The sequence below is a fragment of the Hyperolius riggenbachi genome, chromosome 6 (genome assembly GCF_040937935.1).
Source record: "Hyperolius riggenbachi isolate aHypRig1 chromosome 6, aHypRig1.pri, whole genome shotgun sequence".
NCBI lineage: Eukaryota > Metazoa > Chordata > Amphibia > Anura > Hyperoliidae > Hyperolius > Hyperolius riggenbachi.
In genome coordinates this window covers 14,646,464-14,666,076 of record NC_090651.1, presented here as the reverse complement: position 1 = coordinate 14,666,076, position 19,613 = coordinate 14,646,464, and the positions used below count along the sequence as shown (strand labels likewise).

The window sequence follows — 19,613 nt, the reverse complement described above, 5'->3', positions numbered from 1 at the left end:
ATGTCAATCCGAAAACGACTAACCAATCAGCTCCTGCTTTCTGGGGCAGAAGCCTTGCCCCCTGCCTCCTCTCTCTGTTTTACCACAGCTGTGCAGCTGATCATGTGACTCTCCTCAAAGATAGAGCAGTCAGCAAGTTTTCCACACATTGTAGACACTAGAGTTTATCACATGAGTTACTCCGAATTGTGTTTTGGGATATTATCTCATTTGCATATTATCAGCCTCTCCGAAAGCTGTTACTGGGTTATAAATAATGCGGGGGGAGGGGGTTATAGCTATGCATGGAAACAGCTGAGCATAGTGTTATATAGTGTTTTCCCTTTGTGACCTGCACCCAGTAATAACTGGTGTCATGTGACCTGCTCAGACGACTGCAGTAGTGCGGAGGATTTATGAGCTGCGTTCTCAAGCCGCCTGCATCCTGAAAGGAATTAACAGGCGGACTTGTGGTTTGAGCTGTAAATAGCTGTCATTCTTGTGTGTCTGTTTCAGATTGCCCCACAGGGCTCTGGGGAGAGAGATGCCAGGAGATCTGCCCCATATGCGACAATGCCGGCAGATGTGGCCCAACCACAGGACAGTGTGTGTGTGCCCCCGGCTACACCGGCACCCGATGTGCTGAAAGTAAGTGTCATGGTGACCGCTGGCCCAATGAGAGGCTAATTATTAAAGCTTGCATGCACATTATAGGCAGCTTGGAAATAGGCCAATCAGAATGAACAGGAAGTGAAAAGGATTGGCTCATTTTCAAGCGAAATTTGCATGCAAGCCAGAATTTATAGAAAATCACTGGCCTTATCTATTGGTGGTTGCTTCGTGTGCAACAGAAAATGCAACAGCCCTGCAATGTCAGAAATGTTATACTGATTTATTATTATTTTTCGATTCTGATTAACATGGGCTACAGTCTACTATTATTATTATTATTCATTTATATAGTAGCCCCATGTTCTGTTGAACTCCACAATTGTGGTTAAACACGTGTTTGAAAATCCCAGATCCAGCAGTTTTTTTGAGGCACTTAAAAGAAGTTTATCTTATATCAATTTCGCATGCAAACGTTTGTCCTTTTCAAGAATCGGAATTTAGCTGCTGCCTTCATTCATCTTCTTAGGGCCCTTTCACACCAGAGGGATTTTTCGGCGTTTTAACGCCACGGCCGAAGTTGGCGTTTTGCTAGGTAAAAGAAAGTCCATAGACTTTCATTTTACCTTTCACATCTAACTCGGCGTTTTGGAGCGTTGCGTTTCAACGCTTCCAGGAGCTTTTTCAGGGCGGTTTACAGCCGAAGTTGGCTGTTGGCGTTTCAATGATAGTCAATGGAAACCGCCAACTTCAGCGTTTTCAAAGCGTTTTCAAAGCGTTTTACAGCTGACTTGTTCACTTATTTTTATAGAAGAAAAAAAAAAGGACGTTTTCATATGAGCTGTAAAACGCTTTCAAAGCGCTTTCAAAACGCTATGTATTGGCGTTAAGCAAAAGGCTGACTTTCAGCCTTTTCTACCGCAGCCTCTAGTGTGAAAGAGCCCTCAGAGACCTACAGCCACCTTGCTCACAGTCAGTGAGTCTGAGCCACGCCCAGTTTAGTCACATGGGCATGCAGAGGGAGGAGAGGTCACTTTATCACAGGAAGTCATGCCACCTTACTGATTCTTAGCCTATGACAAAGCATGGCTTCAGACTGACTAACTTCCATGGGAATGCATTCAACATTATTAAACTTCAGACATTAAACATTTACCACTTATTAAATAAATGAGACACACACCGCCTTGGCGTTTAACAGGCCGCGGCCATTGTTTATGGGGGGTAAAAAAGAGGGTATAACAAACAACCAACTTTATTGTAAACTCCGTAACCATTTAACTTTATTTACACATGAACACAACATAAACTGACCGACACAACAACCGCGATCGATGGTCTGTGGACCCGACACGATCGCCAACCACCAGTTCTTTACTTTCACCATACCCCCTCAATAAGAAAATCCCGCGACAAAAATTAATTTAAGGACGGGTGGGTGGGCAGCAGCTCATGTCTGTCTAAAAGTTCTCAAGTGACACTGACTGCTCTGACAGGGCTGGTTTTGTTTCACCTCAGCCAACCTCCTGATTGGCTAAAGGCTTTGGAGGGAACGAAGCTCCAACCAATCCGCTTCCAGCTGTACCTGAATAGCATACAGCTCAACTTTGCTTAACAACAGCATCTTCTGAGGTGATTTATTTCACAGCATCTGAAATACAGAAAAGAATGCCAGTACCAATCCTTAACAATAAACAACTGTACATTTATATAACCTTTTAGCATACCCATGTTCGCTGCCCTTCTATTGCAATGCAGCTCATCCATAAGGGGAGTAAGCATGCACCTGGCTTTTATAAAACTTGTTTGTGCATAATTCATCTCACTAATACTATAAATGCGAAAGTTTGGGTGTTTGTTACTCAATCACGCAACAATGGCTGAACGAATTTGAATGAAATGTGGCACACACATAGTACATTACCTGGAATAACATACTGGATTCTTGTTATCCCCATAACTAAAAAGTGGGCGGAGACAAATACTAATTTCACTGGGAAAATGACAACTGCAGCCATTCTTACACTGTTAATGGCAGGGTTCTCAAACTTTGCACAGTTGGTCGCTGGATGACTGGGAATAATATTCAGGAAAGTGGGTGGAGCCTGCAAAATCCAATCAAAATGCGTTCAATTACTGCCATTCTTGCACTGTTAATGGCACAAGCCTCAAACCTGGCACAGTTGGTCATTGGGTGACTGGGGTTCAAATTCAGAAAAGGGGGTGGAGCCACAAACAGCCAATCAGATTTGTTTCATTTCAATGCAAATTATTGATCCCAATGACCGCAAAGCTCACAAACTTGGTCATTGAGTGTTTGTGTGTTAGGGTTAGAAAAAGTGAGCGGAGCTAACACCAGCCGAATACATAATCGGGCAAAACCGGGTCATCAGCTAGTTTACAATAAATGCATATAAAAAACGATGGCCAAACCTGGACTTCACAGGAGAATTCTATAAAGTTTCAATAGGCTGAGCATTGGAGAAGGGTAACAATTATAACTGACATCTTTATAAATCACTTAGTCCTTTGGAGCATCTAGAATGGGTAATCTTTCCCAGCTGAGGCCGATATATGTGGCTGGACTTGTTAGGAGTGTTGTCAGATGTCTAATCTTCCTCTTCTGATGACAGGATGCCCCTCCGGTTGGTTTGGCCAGGGGTGCCAGTCCAGATGTTCCTGCCAGGATGACGGGCAGTGTGACCCGGTGACCGGGAGGTGCTCGTGTCCCCCTGGATGGACGGGACACAACTGCAGGAAGGGTAAGCAGATTCCACCAGCCAGAACATCGAGATAACGTTTTATTATAAGGAGCCCACTAACTGTACAAGTTTCAGCGAAGAATCGCTCAAGCAATCAAATAAATGTGGTCAGAAATGAAATGTTATAATGCATTGATTATTTCATTATCAAGAAACCAAACCAACTTTCTATGCATCACATCTGATTATAAAAAAAAAAAAAAAAACGTTTTTCCGATTGACTCAATTGTTATTGAACAATCACCTTTATTCACCTAACATTCAGGCCTCCTTCACATCTAATAACGCAAATGCAAGCGTTTTGCATTTTTGTGCGCTGTTTTTCTAGCGCTTCCTGGGGCACCACTGCGCGCCGTTTTTATAAAAAGTGCTTTTCTAAGCCTTTTTGTAATTCACTCCCTGACGCAATTCACTCTTTGACCTGGAAAATAATCAATACAATGTATTTATTCTTAAAAACGCTCACGCAATCACTGCACCGAGCAATTTTGTGAGCGTTTTGCATTTTTCCTATACCTTCCATTTATAGCAAAAACGCCTCAAAAATGGTACAGGCAGCGCTTTGCTGAGCGGATCGCAAAAGAACCGCTCAGATTTGAGCTCTCTCATAGGGAATCATTCCACAAGCAATTGTGGGCAATTTTGAAAATTGCCTGCGCTTGAAAAAGTGCAAAAACGCCCCTAGAGTGAACACGCCCTTACTGAGGTTTATTTTCTGCCAATTTGATCACACTTATCTGATCGCTCGGGCGAATTTTTGCTGAAAACTGTATCGTTAGTGGACACCTTTAAACTGATCTAAGCTGAACATTGCTGTACACATAGGATACTAGAAGACACCACAAGTGTTTTATATCTTCCCAGGAAGTGTGGCTCTGAGGTTGGTCCAGCTAGCCTTTCATTCTGCTACTGTTCCCGGGACCCCCATAAAGACCCCCATAAAAGTACTTGTAGTGTAAACCATGCAGACAGTTTCTTGTATTTGTTCAGATGTTGTGTGTTTTCTTTCTCTTGCAGCCTGCGACATTGGCCAGTGGGGGGCAGACTGTGCACACAGCTGTAACTGCAGTAACAGTGACTGGGGCTGCAATCCGGTGACGGGGGAGTGTGTCTGTGCGTCCGGCTACACCGGGAGACACTGCGATCAGAGTAAGTCTGCGCGTCCGGCTACATCGGGAGACACTGCGATCAGAGTAAGTCTGCGCGTCCGGCTACACCGGGAGACACTGTGATCAGAGTAAGTCTGCACATCAGGCTACACCGGGAGACACTGCGATCACAGTAAGTCTGTGTGTCCGGCTACACCGGGAGACACTGCAATCAGAGTAAGTCTGTGTGTTCGGCTACACCGGGAGACAATGCGATCAGAGTAAGTCTGGGCGTCCGGCTACACCGAGAGATACTGCGATCAGAGTAAGTCTGCGTGTCCGGCTACACCGGGAGACAATGCGATCAGAGTAAGTCTGGGCGTCCGGCTACACCGAGAGATACTGCGATCAGAGTAAGTCTGCGTGTCCGGCTACACCGGGAGACAATGCGATCACAGTAAGTCTGCACATCCGGCTACACCGGGAGACAATGCGATCACAGTAAGTCTGCACATCCGGCTACACTGGGAGACACTGCGATCAGAGTAAGTCTGTGTGTCCGGCTACACCGGGAGACAATGCGATCAGAGTAAGTCTGGGCGTCCGGCTACACCGAGAGATACTGCGATCAGAGTAAGTCTGCGTGTCCGGCTACACTGGGAGACACTGCGATCAGAGTAAGGGCACCGCCTGATGTCACCCCAAATCTCACTATCAAACCAAGCCCAACGTTCATTAGAGCTCTTCATTGCGTCTAGTAGTAGTAGGTTGCCCCCCCCACCCACACACACACCTACCTCTGTGCCCCCCTGCAGTTGCAGCAGCTGCTTCCCCTAGTTACGGCCCTGATCAGAAGATCTCGGTTGCAGGGGCTTGATCGGGTGCACGGTGGTAACAGCGTTTGAAATCGTGACGCCTAATGGACCCCCAGCCTGTGTCTCCCAAGTGTATAGGTGTGTGTCCCGCCCCTGTGCAGTGCTGCAGGCTCATCTGTCATTGCGCACCAGTGTGAGCCCTGTCCGGTGTCCGGCATTACCAAGAGTGCCTGTATCATGTGACACCAGTGCATGTACTGATTCCACTATATGAGCCGGTGCAGTGTGGTACAGGCACTGGTGGTGATGCCGGACACTGGAGGAGGGCGGGATTTGCACCGGCGTGTGACAGATGAGCCTGCATCACTGCACACGTGGGGGCGGCAGCAGGATCATTTCCAATAGATTTCATGGTGAAATCTCAGTGCCTAAAGGTGGCCACACATAATAAAATGATCTGATTTTACAGCAATTCGATAAAACCGATCGGTTGTCCCGAAAAATCATCAGCTTTTTTTTTTTTTTATTCAGGCCAGAAATACAGATTTCCCTTTTTTTTCTTCTTTTAAATCGGGAACGGTGGATTTTTCTGATCAATTTTTATGAAATTTGATTGATGTAGGGTAGATCGTAAATCTTTTACTTTATAATTTGGGGAAAAATTAAACATACGTGTATGGTACATTCGTCAGATTTTTTAAATGTTACAGTCAGTTACAGTGAAAAGAAATTTAAAAACTTGTATGCTGTGTGGCCACGTTAATGTTTTAGAACAGTGGTCCTCAAACTAAGGCCCGCGGGCCGAATGTGGCCCCCTAAGGCTTTTTTACCGGCCCACCACACAAAAAAAGGAATTATAGATGCAGTCAGCTACATCTTTAAATATTGGTGGTCCACATATAGAATGAAGCCAGAAAGCAGTAATTTGCTGCTTTCCAATCAAATTCCACATCAGGTGACACTGTTATCCAATTGGACTGCAGGTTGTCACCTGGGTATGCTTCATTGTCTGGCCCGCCAAGACTTCATCATTTTATGTATGTTGCGGCCCCCCAGCAGTCTGACATATGTTGACCCGGCCCTCGACCCAAAATGTTTGGGGACCCCTGTTTTAGAAAGTATTGTAGCCAGAGGATCAGGCTGACGTAGCACCAACTTCTGCACTTGTTCGTTCTATTTCCAGGATGCGTAAAGTTGCATAAAATTAACATAAAATCTGCACCAACTCACAATGATTTACATCCCTATATACAAGTACAGCGTATGTGAAATGATAAGGCAGAGATGTGTGATTGACGTGCCTCCTTCCTCTTCCTCATACAGAGTGCCCGGCCGGCTGGTACGGATCAGACTGCCGCCACCAGTGCCAGTGCGACAACGAGGCAGAATGCGATCACATCAGTGGTACCTGTACCTGCGCGCCAGGCTGGAGGGGGGCCTACTGCGAGCTGGGTACATTTATTATATTACATCTTACCTGTGTATCCAATGCATGGGATGCGATAATTACCGGCCTTGTGTGTTGCCATTTTGGGATGGGATAACCTGCCTGATGCTGCTTTCTAATCTCCTGCTAGGTACACACCATACGTTTTGTCGGGAGATAGATGGTTCGATTATTATTATTTAGTATTTATATAGCGCCGACATCTTCCGCAGCACTGTACAGAGTATATATAGCCTTGTCACTGACTGTCCTCAGAGGAGCTCACAATTTAGTCCCTCCCATAGGCATATGTCTATATTGTGTAGTGTATATATTGTAGTCTTTAACCTATCTTTATGGTTTTGGGACGTGGGAGGAAACCGGATTGCCTGGAGGAAACCCACGCAGACATGGGGAGAACATACAAACTCCTTGCAGATGTTGATCTGGGATTCGAACCGGGGACCCAGCGCTGCAAGGCAAGAGCGCTAATCACTACTTCACCGTGCTACTTTTTCGATAGATAAATTCTGTCATGTCTGACATTATTTCCGATCGTTTTTCTGGTCGATTTCTCATAGAAGTGAATGGAAATTGATAAGCAAAGATAAGAAAATCGATTGAGCGGAAAATCAAGTGGAGAATCTGCTGGAAAATCGACCAAAAAAACGCATCGTGTGTACCTAGCATTATCTTAAGTTACAGCTGATCTCTGACAGAGGATAAACTGCACACAGACTCCATGCTCTTCGTTCTCTCAGGAACACACACTGCTCTTATTTCTTTTTCGCTTTTCTCTGCTCTCTGAGTAAACTTTATTTAACATTTCCCAGTTAACAAACAGACAGCATTGTCACATGACTGTAGATCAGTGGATAAGCTGTATCAAGGCAAATGATTCTTCACATATCTGAACACTTTGTTTTAAAGTGTGTAATGCTAGGTACACACGCTGTGTTTTTGCAGGTCGATAGATGCTTTCGATAGATAATTTCTGTCATGTCAGATATTACTTTCAATCGTTTTACCACTCGATTTCTTATAGAAATCAGCGCGGGCCGTCAGGAAGTTTGCAGCAGTAACTCTGTGACTGACATGTGTGCGTCGCGCTCGCCTTCAGGGGGGGGGGGGGGGGGCAGCGCGGGTCATTAGGAAGTTTGTAGAAGTAATGTGAGTGACATGATTGCCACATACTCGCCTTCAGGTGGGGATGGGGAGGCAGCGCCCGTAGCTACATGTTGGAGCGAGATGTTTGCAGGTATTCCCGTGTCTGGCATCGATTGCTGGGGGCGGAATGACAGCTGCAGACAGATAAGCAGACCATTAGTCACACACAGGAAGCCGCCATTGAGAGACACGACAGATCTTTGGCATTGCTCCACGTTGCCGATGACCATGCTAATCTCCTCTCACTCACAGTGAAGTACGGCGGCGGCGCTTCTCTGCACAGAAAATAAACACAACAAAGTGCAGAGAGGCATGAAGTCACTATCGCCTGTACAGCACGACATCGCTTCTGGAGGATGTGTAAATAAAATCCTCCACCCTCAAAACAAACCATGGCTGTACACTTTAATAGTCCGGTGCAGCAGAGAGCGGACGAGCTTGTCTTAGGCCTGGTACACACTTACAGTTATGATTGGACAATCACTGACCAATTTTGCCACCTCCGTATAATATGAGGATTTACATATTTATTTATTTTATTTATTGTATTTATAAAGTGCCAACATATTACGCAGCGCTGTTCAATCTGTTCATAGCATTCAAAATCTGTTGACTCTCCTATTATATGGAAGAGGTAAAATTGGTCAGTGATTGGCCAATCAAAATTGGATGTGTATATGCACCCAGTGGCCTGGTACACACATCCGATTTTGAATGGCCAATCACTGACCAATTTTACCACCTCCATGCAGTTGGAGGGCCAACAGATTTTGAATACTATGAACACTGTGTAGTTTATACTAGATAAAGAGGGATACATTGGTCAGTGATTGGCCAATTAGTTGAAAGTGTGTGCCAGGCTTAAAGGGGCATTATGGTGAAAAATTGTAAAATGTTACATATGTGCAAACATAAACAAATAAGAAGGATGTTTTTTCCAGAGTAAAATGAGCCATAAATTACTTTTCTCCTATGTTGCTGTCACTTATAGTAGGTAGTAGAAATCTGACAGAAGCGACAGGTTTTGGACTAGTTTATCTCTTCATGGGGGGATTCTCTGGGATTTAATTATTTTCAAAAGCACTTAGTGAATTGCAGTTGCTCTGTCCAACTGCCAAAAAAACTGTGTAGCGAGCAGGTAAGCTGGCCAGCATCATTGTTTAAATCTTTTTGGGGGAATATCTGTATAAAGAATAAAAGCCTTGCTGAGAATCCCCTATGAAGAGATGGACTAGTCCAAAACTGCTTCTGTCAGATTTCTACTACCTACTGTAAGTGACAGCAACATAGAGAAAAGTAATTTATGGCTCATTTCATTCTGGAAAAAAGTACCTCTTACTATATTTGTCCATATTTTAAATTTTACAAATTTTTGCCATAGTGCCCCTTTAACTAACCATCTGTAATCAGCAACTGTGTGCAGAGAAGCACTGCCAGTTGGAAGTCTTGCCAGGTGAAAAATAAATTGAAGATTGGCGATCCTTCAGATATTAAAAAGTGCTCATTCTGAGCATTTTCTTTTTTTTTGACAAAAAAAAAGTTTATTAAAGAGGTTTTTTGTTTTCTTGTTTTCTTTGCTCTTTGTTGTTGTTGTATCAATTATAATCAGATGAGTGGAATGTCGGAATTTTCATTGTACTCTTGAAAGTGGACCTGTGTTTGCGAAAATAGAACGGGGCCATCCGGAAAGATATAAACAGGAGAATAATCCCCATTCTGCTGTTGCCCCATTTCCCCAGCGTGTCCGGATGGATTCTACGGCACGGACTGTACCAATAGCTGCCGGTGTGCCAACGGTGCCAGCTGTGACCATGTGACCGGGACCTGCTCTTGCCTGGACGGCTGGATCGGCAGTACCTGCAGCCAGAGTGAGTCCTCTCCCGCCTCCTGATCCGTGGTTTGGGCGTGTCTGACTGGCGAGGGAATTGTTCGGCTGGGGTTTCCTCACCTTGCGGGTTTCCCGTAACAAGTCTTTCGTCTTTACACAATAGAGTGTCCGGGGGGCAGCTACGGAAGAGGATGCCAGGAGGAGTGTCGGTGTGTGAATGGTGCCCACTGCGACCACGCCAGCGGGGAGTGCGTCTGCGCCGCAGGCTGGACCGGAGAACGCTGCCAGCAAGGTAGGTAGAGGGTGAGCGCACAGATTGCCCGGGATCGCGAACCTGGCATGAGAATCTCGCAACTTCTAACTGAAAGTCAGAATTCACAGATTACTGACGCATCGTTTCAGAAAGTTACAAATACAAACTTTTTTTCTTTTGCGTAAAAAAACAAAAAATGCCTGCTAGTCATGCACAAGGGGCGTGAAGGTAAAAATTCTGAGCAACACTTTAACCTTAACATAATGTGTATTTTAAAGGACAATTGTAACAAGAGGAATATGGAGGCTGCCATATTTATTTCCTTTTAAACAATACCAGTTGCCTGGCAGTCCTGCTGATTTTCTGCCTCTCATACTTTTAGCCATAGCCCCTGAACAAGCATGCAGCAGATCAGGTGTTTCTGACATTATTGTCACATGATTAGCTGCATGCTAGTTTCTGGTGGTTTTCAAACGTTACTGCAGCCAAATAGATCAGCAGGATAGCCAGGCAACTGATGTTGTTTGAAAGGAAATAAATATGGCAACATCCAAATACCTATCATTTCAGTTGTCCTTTAATGTATATTTTTTTTACTTGTAGATGCCCGATCCCCCCCCCCCCCCCACACACACACACACCCACACATCATTGGCTTCTTGTTGAAACCATGATCCTGCCCTTACAGGCACTTTGATTGGCTCGGGGAACACATGCTCCCATTCACCACACCACAGATGTGTCAGTCTTGGTGGGTGCGAGTGGCTGGAGAGCGTGTGTACTGCGACAGCAGTGAGCAACACATTACAACGAGGGTCAAACAGGACCTTTTAATGCATCCAGCTTACATTAAGTAGTTAAAGTGACATGAGCATCAATACAAATATTGGGGGAACTCTGACTTCACCCTGTTTTAAGGAACCACACCCGGCTGAATTCATGGCTGAGACCTGCTTTGGGCTCCAGTCCATGCATCTTTTCTCCTCAGGCATTGGCATTCACTTTGGTGTGTCTTGGGAACAGAGCAGGACACATTTTCCACTATTTGAACAGCACTAGTTTTAGTGACTTCCTTTGTTCCGTTTGTCATTTTCCAGCTTGTCCGGAGGGTCTCTACGGGGAGAATTGCCTCCATGCGTGTGCCTGCAGGAACGGGGGGACGTGTGACCGCTTCTCAGGACTGTGCTCGTGCCCGAAGGGCTGGACTGGACCGGCCTGTGAACAAGGCAGGACGATTACTGTGACGTATATCAGCTTGCATGATCCACACTCAATGAGATGCTGCAATAGAAGCTTAATGCAAGTTGTATGCAGATTCACGTAGGGCCGGCCCAAATTTAACAGGAAGTGCATTTGATTGGCTCGGCTCCAGGCTGCATACAATTTGCATTCAAGCTGGAAGTATTCACATCTCGTGGATCTTCTGTATTGCTGACACAAGTCTATAGCCTGGTACACCCCTTCAATTAGGATTGGACAATCGCTGACCAATTTTACCACCTCCATGTACTATGAGGGTCAACAGATACTGAATTCTATGAGCAGACTGTGTAGGCAAGCCTGATACTACATGGAGGTGGTAAGATTGGTCAGAGATTGGCCAATCCTAATTGAAAGTGTGTTCCAGAATTTAAAGGAAAACTAAAGCAAGAGGGATATGGAGGCTGTCATATTTATATCCTTTTAAGCAATACCAGTTGCCTGGCTAGCCTGCTGATCCTCTGCCTCTAATACATTTAGCCATAGCCCCTGAACAAGCGTGCAGTAGATCAGGGGTTTCTGACATTATTGTCAGATCTGACAAGTTTGCGCGACCTAGTGGACTGTGCCGTGCTATTGGAGGCGGGGGGGGGGGGGGGGGGGGGCTGGGGTGCGGCTGCATAGCTAGCATAGTTGCCCCAGTAAAGGGAGTTTAGTTGCCCCAGTATGGTTAGTATAGTTACCCCATTATAGTGCCCAGTATAGCTAGTATAGTGCCCAGATAGCTAGGATAGTGCCCAGTATAGCTAGCATGGTGCCCAGTATAGCTAGCATAGTGCCCAGTATAGCTAGCATAGTGCCCAGTATAGGTAGGTAGTGCCCAGTATAGGTAGGTAGTGCCCCAGTATAGTGCCCAGTATAGCTAGTATAGTTGCCCCCAGTATAGTTAGTTTAGTTGCCCCCAGTGTAGGTAGTTTCGTTGCCCCCAGTATAGCTAGTTTAGTTGCCCCCAGTATAGCTAGTTTAGTTGCCCCCAGTGTAGGTAGTTTAGTTGCCTCCAGTATAGCTAGTTTAGTTGCCCCCAGTATAGCTAGTTTAATTGCCCCCAGTATAGTTAGTACAGTTCCCCCCAGTATAGATGCCCAGGAGGGGGGAAGCAGCGCTAGAAGGAGGGGCAGTGGAGGCAGCGGTGGGGAGTGAGGAAATATCCCCCCCTCCCTCACCTGGGACCCCTCCTTCTGCCTCTCTCCCCCTCCATTTAGCGGTGGCAAGTGCGGGCTCGGCGGCGAGGAGACATGCGCAGAATTACTCACCACGCCACGTTTCAAGCGCCCGGCAACGTCATGTCATCACACATCTCTGCCTTCAATGCCGCCCACTGTGCTTCCGCTAATCAGGAAGCACAGTGGGCGGCATTGAAGGCGGAGATCTGACGACATGACGCTGCCGGCGCTTGGAACGCGGAAGTGGTGAGTAATTCTCCGCATGCCTCCCCGCCGCCGAGCCGCACTTGCCACCGCTAAATGGAGGGGGAGAGAGGCAGCAGGAGGGGTCCCAGGTGAGGGAGGGGGGGATATTTCCCCCCTCCCCACCGCTGCCTCCACTGCCCCTCCTTCTAGCGCTGCTTCCCCCCTCCTGCGCCCTACAGTAGGTACAGGTCTGGCGAGAGGCCAGACCTGTACGGCACACCAGGCAACATCCCGCGGCACACCGGTTGAAAAACGCTGCCATAGAGTAGGGACTGCATAGGAAGTGAGTTCCGAGTAGGGGCTGCATTGAAAGTGAGTTCCATAGAGTAGGGGTTGCATAGGAAGTGAGTTCCATAGAGTAGGGGCTGCATAGGAAGTGAGTTCCATAGAGTAGGGGCTGCATAGGAAGTGAGTTCCATAGAGTAGGGGCTGCATAGGAAGTGAGTTCCATAGAGTAGGGGCTGCATAGGAAGTGAGTTCCATAGAGTAGGGGGTGCAAAGGAAGTGAGTTCCATAGAGTAGGGGCTGCATAGGAAGTGAGTTCCATAGAGTAGGGGCTGCATAGGAAGTGAGTTCCATAGAGTAGAGGCTGAATAGGAAGTGAGTTCCATAGAGTAGGGGCTGCATAGGAAGTGAGTTCCATAGAGTAGGGGCTGCATAGGAAGTGAGTTCCATAGAGTAGGGGCTGCATAGGAAGTGAGTTCCATAGAGTAGGGGCTGCATAGGAAGTGAGTTCCATAGAGTATGGGCTGCATAGGAAGTGAGTTCCATAGAGTAGAGGCTGCATAGGAAGTGAGTTCCATAGAGTAGGGGCTGCATAGGAAGTGAGTTCCATAGAGTAGGGGCTGCATAGGAAGCGAGTTCCATAGAGTAGGGTGTTCCATAGAGTAGGGGCTGCATAGGAAGTGAGTTCCATAGAGTAGGGGCTGCATAGGAAGTGCGTTCCATAGAGTAGGGGCTGCATAGGAAGTGAGTTCCATAGAGTAGGGGCTGCATAGGAAGTGAGTTCCATAGAGTAGGGGCTGCATAGGAAGTGAGTTCCATAGAGTAGGGGGTGCAAAGGAAGTGAGTTCCATAGAGTAGGGGCTGCATAGGAAGTGAGTTCCATAGAGTAGGGGCTGCATAGGAAGTGAGTTCCATAGAGTAGGGGCTGCATAGGAAGTGAGTTCCATAGAGTAGAGGCTGAATAGGAAGTGAGTTCCATAGAGTAGGGGCTGCATAGGAAGTGAGTTCCATAGAGTAGGGGCTGCATGGGAAGTGAGTTCCATAGAGTAGGGGCTGCATAGGAAGTGAGTTCCATAGAGTAGGGGCTGCGTGCATAGGAAGTGAGTTCCATAGAGTAGGGGCTGCATAGGAAGTGAGTTCCATAGAGTAGGGGCAGCATAGGAAGTGAGTGCCAGGTATAGAGTATGGGCTGCATAGGAAGTGAGTTCCATAGAGTAGAGGCTGCATAGGAAGTGAGTTCCATAGAGTAGGGGCTGCATAGGAAGTGAGTTCCATAGAGTAGGGGCTGCATAGGAAGCGAGTTCCATAGAGTAGGGTGTTCCATAGAGTAGGGGCTGCGTAGGAAGTGAGTTCCATAGAGTAGGGGCTGCATAGGAAGTGAGTTCCATAGAGTAGGGGCAGCATAGGAAGTGAGTGCCAGGTATAGAGTATGGGCTGCATAGGAAGTGAGTTCCATAGAGTAGAGGCTGCATAGGAAGTGAGTTCCATAGAGTAGAGGCTGCATAAGAAGTGAGTTCCATAGAGTAGGGGCTGCATAGGAAGTGAGTTCCATAGAGTAGGGGCTGCATAGGAAGTGAGTTCCATAGAGTAGGGGCTGCATAGGAAGTGAGTTCCATAGAGTAGGGGCTGCATAGGAAGCGAGTTCCATAGAGTAGGGTGTTCCATAGAGTAGGGGCTGCATAGGAAGTGAGTTCCATAGAGTAGGGGCTGCATAGGAAGTGAGTTCCATAGAGTAGGGGCAGCATAGGAAGTGAGTGCCAGGTATACAGTATGGGCTGCATAGGAAGTGAGTTCCATAGAGTAGGGGCTGCATAGGAAGTGAGTTCCATAGAGTAGGGGCTGCATAGGAAGTGAGTTCCATAGAGTAGGGGCTGCATAGGAAGTGAGTTCCATAGAGTAGGGGCTGCATAGGCAGTGAGTTCCATAGAGTAGGGGCTGCATAGGAAGTGAGTTCCATAGAGTAGAGGCTGCATAGGAAGTGAGTTCCATAGAGTAGGGGCTGCATAGGAAGTGAGTTCCATAGAGTAGGGGCTGCATAGGCAGTGAGTTCCATAGAGTAGGGGCTGCATAGGAAGTGAGTTCCATAGAGTAGAGGCTGCATAGGAAGTGAGTTCCATAGAGTAGGGGCTGCATAGGAAGTGAGTTCCATAGAGTATGGGCTGCATAGGAAGTGAGTTCCATAGAGTAGAGGCTGCATAGGAAGTGAGTTCCATAGAGTAGGGGCTGCATAGGAAGTGAGTTCCATAGAGTGGGGGCTGCATAGGAAGCGAGTTCCATAGAGTAGGGTGTTCCATAGAGTAGGGGCTGCATAGGAAGTGAGTTCCATAGAGTAGGGGCTGCATAGGAAGTGAGTTCCATAGAGTAGGGGCAGCATAGGAAGTGAGTGCCAGGTATAGAGTATGGGCTGCATAGGAAGTGAGTTCCATAGAGTAGAGGCTGCATAGGAAGTGAGTTCCATAGAGTAGGGGCTGCATAGGAAGTGAATTCCATAGAGTAGGGGCTGCATAGGAAGTGAGTTCCATAGAGTAGGGGCTGCATAGGAAGTGAGTTCCATAGAGTAGGGGCTGCATAGGCAGTGAGTTCCATAGAGTAGGGGCTGCATAGGAAGTGAGTTCCATAGAGTAGAGGCTGCATAGGAAGTGAGTTCCATAGAGTAGGGGCTGCATAGGAAGCGAGTTCCATAGAGTAGGGTGTTCCATAGAGTAGGGGCTGCATAGGAAGTGAGTTCCATAGAGTAGGGGCTGCATAGGCAGTGAGTTCCATAGAGTAGGGGCTGCATAGGAAGTGAGTTCCATAGAGTAGAGGCTGCATAGGAAGTGAGTTCCATAGAGTAGGGGCTGCATAGGAAGTGAGTTCCATAGAGTAGGGGCTGCATAGGAAGTGAGTTCCATAGAGTAGGGGCTGCATAGGAAGTGAGTTCCATAGAGTAGGGGCTGCATAGGAAGCGAGTTCCATAGAGTAGGGTGTTCCATAGAGTAGGGGCTGCATAGGAAGTGAGTTCCATAGAGTAGGGGCTGCATAGGAAGTGAGTTCCATAGAGTAGGGGCTGCATATGAAGTGAGTTCCATAGAGTAGGGGCTGCATAGGAAGTGAGTTCCATAGAGTAGGGGCTGCATAGGAAGTGAGTTCCATAGAGTAGGGGTTGCATAGGAAGTGAGTTCCATAGAGTAGGGGCTGCATAGGAAGTGAGTTCCATAGAGTAGGGGTTGCATAGGAAGTGAGTTCCATAGAGTAGGGGTTGCATAGGAAGTGAGTTCCATAGAGTAGGGGCTGCATAGGAAGTGAGTTCCATAGAGTAGGGGCTGCATAGGAAGTGAGTTCCATAGAGTAGGGGTTGCATAGGAAGTGAGTTCCATAGAGTAGGGGCTGCATAGGAAGTGAGTTCCATAGAGTAGGGGTTGCATAGGAAGTGAGTTCCATAGAGTAGGGGTTGCATAGGAAGTGAGTTCCATAGAGTAGGGGCTGCATAGGAAGTGAGTTCCATAGAGTAGGGGCTGCATAGGAAGTGAGTTCCATAGAGTAGGGGCTGCATAGGAAGTGAGTTCCATAGAGTAGGGGCTGCATAGGAAGTGAGTTCCACAGAGTAGGGGCTGCATAGGAAGTGAGTTCCATAGAGTAGGGGCAGCATAGGAAGTGAGTGCCAGGTATAGAGTATGGGCTGCATAGGAAGTGAGTTCCATAGAGTAGAGGCTGCATAGGAAGTGAGTTCCATAGAGTAGGGGCTGCATAGGAAGTGAGTTCCATAGAGTAGGGGCTGCATAGGAAGTGAGTTCCATAGAGTAGAGGCTGCATAGGAAGTGAGTTCCATAGAGTAGGGGCTACATAGGACGTAAGTTCCATAGAGTAGAGGCTGCATAGGAAGTGAGTTCCATAGAGTAGGGGCTGCATAGGAAGTGAGTTCCATAGAGTAGGGGCTGCATAGGAAGTGAGTTCCATAGAGTAGGGGCTGCATAGGAAGTGAGTTCCATAGAGTAGGGGCTGCATAGGAAGCGAGTTCCATAGAGTAGGGTGTTCCATAGAGTAGGGGCTGCATAGGAAGTGAGTTCCATAGAGAAGGGGCAGCATAGGAAGTGAGTTCCATAGAGTAGAGGCTGCATAGGAAGTGAGTTCCATAGAGTAGGGGCTGCATAGGAAGTGAGTTCCATAGAGTAGAGGCTGCATAGGAAGTGAGTTCCATAGAGTAGGGGCTGCATAGGAAGTGAGTTCCATAGAGTAGGGGCTGCATAGGAAGTGAGTTCCATAGAGTAGGGGCTGCATAGGAAGTGAGTTCCATAGAGTAGGGGCTGCATAGGAAGTGAGTTCCATAGAGTAGGGGCAGCATAGGAAGTGAGTTCCATAGAGTAGGGGCTGCATAGGAAGTGAGTTCCATAGAGTAGGGGCTGCATAGGACGTGAGTTCGATAGAGTAGGGTCTGCATAGAAAGTGAGTTCCATAGAGTAGGGGCTGCATAGAAAGTGAGTTCCATAGAGTAGGGGCTGCATAGGAAGTGAGTGCCAGGTATAGAGTATGGGCTGCATAGGAAGTGAGTTCCATAGAGTAGGGGCTGCATAGGAAGTGAGTTCCATAGAGTAGGGGCTGCATAGGAAGTGAGTTCCATAGAGTAGGGACAGCATTGGAAGTGAGTTCCATAGAGTAGGGGCTGCATAGGAAGTGAGTTCCATAGAGTAGGGGCTGCATAGGAAGTGAGTTCCATAGAGTAGGGGCTGCATAGGAAGTGAGTTCCATAGAGTAGGGGCTGCATAGGAAGTGAGTTCCATAGAGTAGGGGCAGCATAGGAAGTGAGTTCCATAGAGTAGGGGCAGCATAGGAAGTGAGTTCCATAGAGTAGGGGCTGCATAGGAAGTGAGTTCCATAGAGTAGGGGCTGCATAGGAAGTGAGTTCCATAGAGTAGAGGCTACATAGAAAGTGAGTTCCATAGAGTAGAGGCTGCATAGGAAGTGAGTTCCATAGAGTAGGGGCTGCATAGGAAGTGAGTTCCATAGAGTAGGGGCTGCATAGGAAGTGAGTTCCATAGAGTAGAGGCTGCATAGGAAGTGAGTTCCATAGAGTAGGGGCTGCATAGGAAGTGAGTTCCATAGAGTAGGGGCTGCATAGGAAGTGAGTTCCATAGAGTAGGGGCTGCATAGGAAGTGAGTTCCATAGAGTAGGGACAGCATTGGAAGTGAGTTCCATAGAGTAGGGGCTGCATAGGAAGTGAGTTCCATAGAGTAGGGGCTGCATAGGAAGCGAGTTCCATAGAGTAGGGTGTTCCATAGAGTAGGAGCTGCATAGGAAGTGAGTTCCATAGAATAAGGGCTGCATAGGAAGTGAGTTCCATAGAGTAGGGGCTGCATAGGAAGCGAGTTCCATAGAGTAGGGTGTTCCATAGAGTAGGGGCTGCATAGGAAGTGAGTTCCATAGAGTAGGGGCTGCATAGGAAGTGAGTTCCATAGAGTCGGGCCTGCATAGGAAGTGAGTTCCATAGAGTAGGGGCTGCATAGGAAGTGAGTTCCATAGAGTAGGGGCTGCATAGGAAGTGAGTTCCATAGAGTAGGGGCTGCATAGGAAGTGAGTTCCATAGAGTAGGGGCTGCATAGGAAGTGAGTTCCATAGAGTAGGGGCTGCATAGGAAGTGAGTTCCATAGAGTCGGGCCTGCATAGGAAGTGAGTTCCATAGAGTAGGGGCTGCATAGGAAAAGGCCCGAGCACCAAATGTTAGGTGTATCCTTGGAATAACCAGCTTCATCTTGTTGGCAGAGCGGAGGGTGCGTGGAGGGCATACATTTCCAATAGATCTGCTATGTATTTGGGTCCCATGTGGTGTAGAGCCTTGAATGTCAGCATACAGATCTTAGAATGCACCCTCCATGTTACTGGCAACCAGTGAAGAGTTTGCAGTACTGGGGTGATGTGTGAGCTGCGGGGGGCATTGGCTAGGAGTCTGGCTGCTGCATTCTGTACTAGCTGTAAGGGGTGCACAATCTTATCTGGGGATCCGGATAAATGTGGCAGCCCCCATATTCTTCTCACTTGAGTTGTCTCAGGTTTTGGCCATGAATGGGCTTGTGTTCTCTGTATATAGCTGGAGTGGAGGGGGGTGTATCAGCACGATACAGCTGTGTAATGTAATGATTAATATAACAGATATACATCTTGTTGCAGAATGCATTCCGGGGACATACGGAGACAGCTGTCGGCAGAGCTGCACCTGTCAGAACGGGGGGATCTGCGACCGCGAGAGCGGAGCCTGCAGGTGCCTGGCGGGATGGACAGGGGAAAGCTGTCAGACGGGTGAGTGATGGAAAACTGATCTACACCAACAATCCTATTATTATTTAGCATATTTATATAGCGCCAACATGTTCTGCAGCGCTGTACACGGTATATACAGTCAGGTCCATCAATATTTGAGACCTCTTTTTTCTAATTTTGGTTCTGCGTATTACCACAATGAATGAGCCTGGCAGAGCATCAAATGGAGGAATACAAAAAGAAAACACAGAGAGAATAATATAGTGTAGTTTGTATTGGATTTGATGGATAGTGTAAGTAAGTAAATTGATACTTACAAACCAGTGTTATCCGATAGGCAACCACTGTAAATGCAGGTGGGGAGATTAGACCTGTCCCCACTCAGGAGTAAGAAGTCGCTCTCTGCAGATTGGAAAGAATGGGGTATATCACCCTTCCACCAGGGGTGGACACAGGGTATCAGAGGCGCTAGGCTGAGTTATAGACACTTGTTGCCATATGCTCCATCCCCTATTGCCTGATGAGGCGGGGCCACACCTGCAAAACGCATTGCAACAGTT

General features: G+C 47.2%; 1 protein-coding gene across 4 annotated transcripts in view; it reads left to right on the top strand.

Annotated features, from left to right (window-relative positions):
* MEGF6 (multiple EGF like domains 6) overlaps positions 1–19,613 on the top strand; it is a 495,432-nt gene that overhangs the window by 453,573 nt on the left and 22,246 nt on the right. For all 4 annotated transcript variants that reach the window (XM_068238861.1, XM_068238860.1, XM_068238862.1 and 1 more), the window contains 8 exons: positions 496–627; positions 3,222–3,350; positions 4,368–4,499; positions 6,577–6,705; positions 9,586–9,714; positions 9,838–9,966; positions 11,025–11,153; positions 18,964–19,092. In XM_068238861.1, coding sequence (XP_068094962.1) covers positions 496–627; positions 3,222–3,350; positions 4,368–4,499; positions 6,577–6,705; positions 9,586–9,714; positions 9,838–9,966; positions 11,025–11,153; positions 18,964–19,092 — 1,038 coding nt within the window. The remainder of the gene's footprint in view (positions 1–495; positions 628–3,221; positions 3,351–4,367; positions 4,500–6,576; positions 6,706–9,585; positions 9,715–9,837; positions 9,967–11,024; positions 11,154–18,963; positions 19,093–19,613) is intronic.